Genomic DNA, 9,781 nt, shown 5'->3' on the forward strand with positions numbered 1-9,781 from the left:
AATGAAATCATGGAACAAAAACATAACCTCGCTTAGTTTGAGGAATGCAATATGTTTAGCAGCCTGTACCTGAAATGTATCTAGGAAAACTTATGTAGTCATTGCACTTAGACTAATGTCTTAACCAATAAGGGTTGAAGTAGAGCGCCCCTGCTTAAGCATGTAGGTTTTGAGTGAAAAGAAAAAAAAGAGAGAGAGAGAAATTACCAAAAAGTGAAAAATTGAAGAATTTTTTTTTGAGCAATCAAAGTCAAAATATGAAGATCAAAGAAAGAAAAAATTCTGAAAAAAATTCAAAAGTGGAAGATGCCAAAAATCAAAGAAAATGGTGAATTCAAAGAAATTGAAGATCAAATATCAAAGAAAAGAAGAATTCAAGAGCTCCAAGTTGTGGTATCTTCTAAAAGTTGTAATTCTCTAGTTTATGTATGCTTGGGTAGCTCTACAAAAATACCTTGAGGTTAGAAAGTTTTCTGCGGATGGATTCGGAGGGTTGCATAAAATGAACATTGTTCAAAAGAAGTGGGCGAGTGTTTAAGAGGATTGTGAGTATTTAGAATTAGGGGGGTCCTTAAGAAAAATTTTAGACACAAATGCATGCGTTGCGGTCTTGACATAATGGCTGAGTTTAAAATGGATTGTTTAGTGCGATATTGGTAAAATAAAAGTAAGTTTGCTTGGGGGCAAGCAAAGGCTAAGTGTGGGGTATTTTGATATGTGTATTTTTATATATATTTTTATACATTATATCTTAATATTTTAGCCTTTATTATTCTCTTTTAGAACTAAAAGGTACTTATAATGCTTTGAATTATGATTTGCAGCTATTAGTTGTCGATAGAGCGGAAAAGAAAAGACTGGAGCGGAAATCGGGTTTAGAAGCTAAAAGAACAAAAAAATGCTGAAAACTGTAATTACGCCAAGCGTAATGGCGAAACACGGACTACGCCCATCGTAGTTAAAGTTACGCCCAGTGTACTGGGTGTTTATCCAGACTTCCCAATCGCGATACAATTCTTGCTACGCCCAGCGTAAACCGACTTACGCCCACCGTACGTAAGTCGGTCCCAAAGGTTATAAATAGCGATTATTGGCCAGGCAGGAGGGGGGATTCGACTTCTAACCTAATTTAGTCGATAATTAACTTCTGTTAAGCTGTTTTGAGGGTCTAGAAGGCGGCCGGAAGGCTGTTAAGCTAACGGGAGCGGAGATCGGAAGGATTAGAGAGCGAATACGTGTCGGTAATCATGTGGTTTGTTAACGTGACCATGTTTAGCATTCCACTTTGATACTATTATGTGTTTACTTTCTGATTTAGGTGTAAAAACCTTTTACTTTGTGTTTATGATTGGATGAAACCTTGATCTATAGATTAATTGCTAGATTAGATTGTTTGTTTATGTTTAATTTATCTTGCCAAGCTTGTTAAAAGATCCTTACGTGTTAATGATAACTATTTGCTGTTAATTGTCAAGTAAATTGAGTTGTATGAACATCTGCTTGATTGCTTGTCTCTTATGATTTTGATGACCATCAAGATTATATGACTAGGAATAGCGAATGTGAAACTAGGATTAACTCGGAAATAAGTAAGTTAATGTGTGAGCCTTGTGTGATAAACCATCAACAAGAGGTTAAATTGAATTAGTAATTTGATTAACTATTATTACAAGTCTTGCTTGATACGAACTGAACACTAGGAAACATGTTAGTTTAATCAACTTATCACTGTTTGAATTGACTTGTTTGCTAAATGATTAGTAATAGTGAATGCGAATCTAATCATTTTAGGAATCGGTGAACATGAATAAATGAATTTGTGTATGCAATTGTCTATGCTTTTAAGGTGTAATTTATCTAAACCAAAGTACCTGAAGAGATTTGTTTTCCTGTTAGTTTATCAAGATTTGTTAATTAATTGTTCGTTTGAGATTTAATAAACATTTCTTTATTCCTTTCGTGTGTTTTGTAACCTATAATCAAATATTTTAAATTAATTTACTACCGTTCCCCTTGTGTTCGACACCCTTGCTTATCAAAGCTATACTATACTCGATCGGGTTCACTACCTGTAAGGTGTGGTTTAGATGCGATAAAATAGGAATTATAAATAAAAAACCAGTGCATTAAAAATTCACATCACTCTTGCATGTATGATATCTGATATGCTTACCGGGCGGGGCCCGATGACCATTCTGTATGATATTATATTTATGATTATTGCATGTATTATGTGTTTATATGTTTATATGTATACCAGGCGGGGCCCGATGACTTACAGGTATGTATACCGAGCGGGGCTCGATGACGGGCGGGGCCCATTATATGTTATTATGTGTGGTATGTGGTATCTTGGGTAACTCACTATGCTTTATGCTTACGGTTTTCAGTTTATGTTTCAGGTACTTCTGGTTCGAAGGGGAAGAGCCCGGGATAATTGCAGTGCACACACCACCTCGTTTCGCATTTTTATATTACTCTGATGTACTTGGATGTTATTGATACACTTTGATTCACCATGGTTTCTATGATGATGTTTTGGATAATTGTTTTATTAATTTAAAAATCGAAATTTTTAGTCTTGACTTTTGGGACCTTTCAGCAACCAACACTTCTTCAATGAGTTCCTTCTTCTCCAAGGTGCACCAAGAATACTCCAAAGCACTTAAAAACACCTTTTTTTGCTCACAAGGCTCAAACTAGGGTTAGGGTTTCAAGGGAGGGTGTTGGAGATGTGGAGACTGAGAATGGAATGGGTTTGGGGAAGTTAAGTAGCTTAAATAAGGCTCAAACCACGAAAATAGGGTTTGGGCACTAATCGCGTACGCCCAGCGTACTCAGGGATACCCTAGTACGCCTAATGTACGCGGCTTAACCCAAAACCATCCTAACTTCAAACGGTCATAACTTCTTCGTTTCAACTCCGATTTTGACGATATTTATATCCACAGAAAGGTATTGAGGAGCTCTACAACCCTATCTAATTACTTTTAAATTAAAACACAACGAACTAAAATCCTTATTTCATAAAAGAAGTTTGAAACACCACTTGTCCCATTATACCCTTGGGCTCCAAAGCACAAACCAAACTCTTGGATCACATAATCTACATTACCCACATCCAAATGGGTCTAAACCTCTCCTTCCCCAAGGCCCGAAGCCTTATGATAATTGATCTTCAGGCCATGTCCCCGAACTATGGAACGAATCGAAACGGGGTGTTACATGAAACATATGATGCTCCCAACAAACCCCCAACATAACCCATTTGGAATAACACTGATGTTGTCATCAAAGGATGGATCTATTCTACTCTCTTTACAAACCTTCTCAATACCATGCTCAAGCATCAAACAAATGCACGGGTATTATGTCTCACCCGTGAACGAATGTTCCGAGACAACAAAGAGTCACGTGCCATCCAAATTGACACTGAACTCAGAAGCATCGTTATGGGAGATGTCGGTGTCGCTGCCTATTGCTCCAAAATCACCACCATTGCCAATCAACTGGAAAAACTAAGCCTGGAGAACAAGATACCCGATAAGAATTTTGTTATTTACACCTCAAACGGTCTATCATCCCGATTTGAAAGTGTTGCTGTCATGATTCGCCATCGAGTGCCATTTCCCACCTTTGAAGAAACACGTTCCATTCTTACACTAGAAGAACAAAGACTGAACCTTTCCTGTGGCTCATCATCGTCGGCTTACACATATCATTCCTCTTCGCCTACTCTTCTTCACGCCAATGGGAATGATGGGCAGTGAAATTACAACCGCCGCCAGGATCGTTGGCAACAACTAAACTGCCATCAACAACCGGACCGCCGCCAAGTATCAACGGGAAGCAACAGAACCGCCAATCACCCACCGCCGCAATACGGGTGGGTTTTTATCCCGCCTCCGAATTAAAAACAACCCTCATCGAGCCAACAATCTTCACAGTGGGCTAACCTACATACACCCCACCCATCAGGTTCTTCTTCTGCTGGTCTCCTTGGCCTACCTCCAGCAACTCCACAGGCCCACTTCTCAGCAGCTCAATCATCACAACAGCAGTCCACTTCAACCACCGTTACAACACCTTGGGCTTGGTTTGGTAATGAACAACAACCCACAACCCTCCTTCAACCTTTTTTTATCCATGTCTCTCCAATAACCGGGCGAATGGGTGATGGACATGGGAGCCACAAACCACGTTTAGAACAACCAAGGTATATTACATTCCCGTCTTGATAATGTTGCATTTGGTCATGTACTAGTCGGTGATGGTTCCAAAATACCTGTCATTGTGACTGGCCATACTTTTTTCCAATTAAAAATTCTCATCGTCCTCTTTATCTCAATAACGTTCTCATTACCCCTACAATTATTAAAATCCTATAATTGTACGCAAATTCACTCATCATAATAAATGTTCCATTGAATTTGATGAATTTGGTTTTACTTTTAAGGATTACAGGACTTGCCAACCCCTAAACTCATGTGACAGTTATGGTCCGCTCTACCCAGTTCTCCCTCAATCTCCTTAAGTCCTCGTCTCCACAAGCTCCACAGTTTGGCATTAACGTCTCGGATATTTTCAAGTAATTTGCTTCCATGTAATAAAAATACCACAAACATTGTTTGTCAAGCATGTCAACTTGGCAAACATGTTAGACTTCCATTTGATACTTCTCATTCCACTATTTCCCGTGCTTTTGACATTATACATTCTGATGTGTGGACCTCTCTTATTGCTAGTGTTAGTGGTTTAAAATATTATGTCATATTCCTTGATCACTATACTCACTACCTTTGGGTATACCCATTAAAACACAAATATGATGTTTTCTCAAAATTTCCTGAATTCTCCAACTACATCAAAAAACCAATTTCACCAAACCATAAAATCTTTCCAATGTGATAATGGGGGTGAGTACAACAATAAACAATTTCATGACTATTTTTCCACCCATGACATCAAATTTTGCTTCTCATGCCCTCACACATCCCAACAAAATGGGAAATCTGAACGCATGCTTCGTACCATAAACAATATAATTTGCACCCTTCTATTCCATGATCATGCCCCTCCCACCTATTGGGTAGAAACCCTCCACATGGGCACACACCTTCTTAATATTCTTCCATCCACATCCATCAAGAATGAAACCCCCACATACCGTCTATTTAAAACTCATCCAACTTACACCCACCTTCACATTTTTGGGTGCATATGCTTCATACATCTCACAAACTTGAATCTCGATCCTCCCCATGTGTATTTATTGGGTATCCCACTAACAGTCGAGGTTATCGATGCCTTCAATTATCTACCCACAAAATCATTTTCTCTCGCCATGTCACTTTTGATGGAACTACATTTCCCTTTCAATCTGTCACCCCCAACGACCCACCCTCATACAACTTAATTGATGACACTCACGATACACCCTCACCCTTCCGCATACACCTCACAAACCAACAACCCAACAACTCCAACCCCTCCACCAACCAAAACCAGAATAATTCCCAGTCTCCCCCTCCTCCACATCACTCCTCCTCCGCTCTAACCTCTCAAACCGAGAGTCCACACTCCTCACCTTCCCCTTCGGTCTCAACTGAATCCAACCCCTTTCCTCTTCCCATTCATCGTATGCACACACGGTCTAAGAGTGGAATTGTCAAACCCATTCACACATTCAACCTTTATGTCTCCACTCTATCTCCCATTCCCCGGTTGCATGTTCAGGCTATTGAGGACCCACACAAGCATCAGGTTATGCACAAATAATACAATGCACTTATCTCGAATGGGACTTGGACACTTGTTCCACGACCCCCGGGGGTCAATATTGTCCGATCTATGTGGTTGTTTCGTCATAAATTTAATGCATATGGCACTCTGAAACATCCTAAAAATACTAGCCAAAAATTTCGTTTTCAAAACCATTTAGCAAACATAAATATCATCGCCATAGTATAAAATCATGGAACATGTATCTCAAAATCTCATAAAAATTGTTATCATATCACAATCTCATAATAAATATCAGAGTAAACTCCCAGGCTAAGTAAAACTGTGGTGTGTGTCATGCCATCATCCCGAGCTCTTTCCCTTGCTAGCTGAAGTACCTGAAACCAAAAATGAAACTGTAAGCACGAAGCTTAGTGAGCTCCCCCAAACTACCACATACCATAAAATAACACATATAACAAATACTGGGCCTTGCCCACTGCATCGGGCCCCGCCCGACATCATACCGAATACTGGCATAAATTGGGCCCCGCCCACTGCATCGGGCCCCGCCCGGTATCGTACCGAAGTCCGGAATAACTGCGGCCCCGCCCGACATCAGACCGAAGTCCGGAATAAACTGAACATAACATAGCATGAACATAAAGCATAATCACATAAACTGCATCGGGCTTGCCCGGCATCGGACCAAAGTCCGGAACATATAACACATATCACAGACATGCATGAATCACGAAGACATCAATCATACATACTACTTCTCGGGACCACCCCGGCATCGGACCGAAGTCCGAAACTACTATCATCTAAACGGGCCGACATTGTGGTCGTAGACCCGTTCCTACTGGAAGGAAACTCACCTCGTATGGCTGACTGCTGAAAAACTGGGCGAGGGATCCCTATCTGCTGCTCCGGCGACTCTCCGGCTATAATTCCATAACAACACTTAATCAAAAACTGATAATCTCTCTTAGGGTAAAATGACCATTTTACCCTCCTGATCAAAGTCAACGCCAAGATCAAAGTCAACTCTCAGTCAACCCAACTCGTCGAGTCCCTCTACCGACTCGTCGAGTTCAAACGGTCATAACATCGGGACATATCGATTCTATTCGTCGAGTCTCACCTTGGGCTCGTCGAGTTCTTTTTGTTTCCGAGTCTCACTCCAGTCCAACTCGTTGAGTCATCTCCTTAACTCAGTGGTATCACTCATAATCGAAGAAGGGTTTGGGGACATCGATCCGACTCGTCGAGTCCCAAGAATAACTAGGCGAGTCCATTGCATGTTCAGACTATACAGTTGTTCCTAGGTGATTCCACTGCCTCTAATTCATAGATCTGAACTCCTTAGGCTAGAATAACACGTAAAGTTGCTAACTTTACGTGCATGCATGATGCTATGAAGCTAAATCACTCAAAACAAGCTAGAAATGAGAGTCTAGCGCATAGAATGGGATCTTGGCTGAATAAAGGTGGTAACTTTGAGCTTCTGGAGCTCAAGAGTGCCTAGATCTAAAGTCCTTATAGTCCCAAATGCTCTCTACCTAAATTATCTTGGAAAGGACCCAAAAATGGCAACAAACAAGCTTTCAAGAAGATCTAAGTGAAAATAAGCCAAGGTATAAACTTTATACCTTCAAGAGCTCTGAAATGCAACTAAAACTCTGGATCTCCTGCCTCTTCTTGAATCACCAAAAGATCTCTTCCTTCTCCTAACTTCAAATCACACAAAAACGACAAGAAAAGCTTTAAGACACTCAATGGTTGCTAGGGTTTCGAGAATGGACTGTGGAGGTGATTGAGGCTGGAGTGGAGACTCCTAATGATGCTTAAATAGGGTGCAAACCCTAAGGATTAGGGTTTCCTCCTGATGGTCCTACTTGTCGAGTCCATTTCTGACTCGTCGAGTAGTCCACTTAAACCCCGCGGTCCAACTCGCACCTACTCGACGAGTTAGGGCTACCAACTCATCGAGTAGCTCTTATAAAATGAACATTTAGAGAATTACTTTCGTACCAGGAATGGGGCTTTACAATTCTCCCCCACTTATCTTAGACTTCGTCCTCGAAGTCTGCTGAATCTGAAAACAACTCCGGGTAGTGCTCCCTCATCTCCTCCTCGGGCTCCCATGTCTACTCTGAACCCTTCTGGTGCTGCTACTGCACCTTCACTAACTCTACTCTTTTGTTCCTCAACTCCTTCACCTTGCGATCTAAAATCGCCACTGGTCTCTCGATATAGTTCAGGCTATCGTCAACCTGAATGTCCTCCAGGGGTACCACTGCTGAATCATCCACTAAGCACTTCCGCAACTGAGAAACATGGAATGTGCTGTGGATCTGGCTGAGCTCTGCTGGAAGATCTAACCGATAAGCAACCCGACCCATCCGGGCCAAAACCCTAAATAGACCAATGAACCTGGGGCCCAGCTTGCCCCGCTTCCGAAATCTGATAACACCCTTCCAGGGTGACACTTTCAGGAGGACCATATCGCCCACCTGAAACTCCAAGTCCGAACGCCGCTTGTCGGCGTAACTCTTTTGCCGACTCTGAGCAATCTGGAGCCTGCTCCGGACTTGCTGAATTCGCTCCGTGGTCTTGAGTACTACCTCCGTACTCCCCATGACTCTCTGACCGACCTCACCCCAACAAATTGGGGTCCTACACTTCCTCCCATAGAGCATCTCAAAGGGAGGTCGGTCTATGCTGGCATGGTAACTGCTGTTATACGAAAATTCCGCTAACGGAATATACGTATCCCAACTGCCACCGAAATCTAACACGCATGCATGTAGCATGTCCTCGAGAGTCTGAATTGTCCTCTCGCTCTGACCGTCCGTCTGAGGGTGGAAAGCGGTGCTGAAATGGAGACGAGTACCCATCTCGTCGTGAAACCGCTTCCAAAACCTGGAAGTAAACCGGACATCTCGGTCTGACACCACCGAGACAAGCACTCCATGACGTGCCACTACCTCTCGCACATAAATCTCGGCCTACTTCTCGGCCGAGATGCTCTCCTGGATCGATATAAATTGGGCGCTCTTGGTCAATCGATCGACGATGACCCATATCGAGTCCACCCCATGTGCGGTCCTGGGAAGCTTAGTAATGAAGTCCATAGTGATGTCCTCCCATTTCCACACAGGAATGTCTAACGGCTGCATCTTGCCGTGGGGCCTCTGGTGCTCTGCCTTGACCTTCCTGCAGGTCAGGCATCTCTCCACATACCAAGCTACGTCCCGCTTCATGCAGGGCCACCAGTAATCGGGTCGAAGATCTCTGTACATCTTCGTCACCCCTGGATGGATGGAGAACCGAGACTTGTGAGCCTCATCCATCAACACCTGTCGTACTCCACCCCAGTACGGTACCCAGACCCTCCCATGTAGGGTCAGCAATCCTCGACTATCGTAATCAAACGAAGCTACTCGGCCCACTATCCTTTCGCACTTCTGGCGTTCTTCTTCAGGCCCTCAACCTGCGCCTCCCTAATCTGCTCTAACAGTGGAGTAATCACTGTCATCCTCAAACAAATGTCTTAGATCTGAGCCGCCACCGCCTTGCGGCTCAGGGCGTCGGCCACTACGTTGGCCTTGCCCGGGTGATAAAGGATCTCATAGTCGTAATCCTTTACCACGTCCAACCATCGACGCTGCCTCATGTTCAAATTCGGCTGGTCCATGAGGTACCTCAAACTCTTGTGGTATGTATGGATAGCACACCGGACCCCGTAGAGGTAATGCCGCCAAATCTTAAGGGCGAAAACTACAGCCCCCAACTCCAAATCATGCGCCGGGTAGTTAGCCTCGTGAGGTTTCAACTGTCTCGAGGCATAAGCTATCACATGCCCCCGCTACATCAACACTGCTCCCATACCTGTGATCGAAGCGTCACAATAGAATACAAAGTCATCTACTCCCTCTGGCAGGGTAAGAATCGGCGCCTCACACAGTCACTGCCTGAGCGTCTCAAAGGTTGTCTGCTGCTCAGGACCCCAGCGAAACACCACCGACTTCTTGGTCAGTCGGGTCAGCGGAAC

General features: G+C 43.1%; 1 protein-coding gene across 1 annotated transcript; it reads left to right on the plus strand.

Moving 5' to 3' along the window:
* Positions 1-3,338: 3,338 nt before the first annotated feature.
* LOC145131193 (uncharacterized) lies at positions 3,339-3,770 on the plus strand. Its single transcript, XM_079065920.1, has one exon. The coding sequence runs from the start codon at positions 3,339-3,341 to the stop codon at positions 3,768-3,770; it is 432 nt and encodes a 143-aa protein (XP_078922046.1).
* The last annotated feature ends 6,011 nt before the right edge of the window (positions 3,771-9,781 follow it).

This window comes from Lactuca virosa, chromosome 8 (assembly GCF_052849685.1).
Source record: "Lactuca virosa cultivar CGN04683 chromosome 8, Lactuca_virosa_CGN04683_v6, whole genome shotgun sequence".
Lineage (NCBI taxonomy): Eukaryota > Viridiplantae > Streptophyta > Magnoliopsida > Asterales > Asteraceae > Lactuca > Lactuca virosa.

Excerpts from the sequence above, each read along its gene's own strand:
- LOC145131193 (XM_079065920.1), top strand. The coding sequence starts at position 3,339 with ATGCTCAAGCATCAAACAAATGCACGGGTATTATGTCTCACCCGTGAA.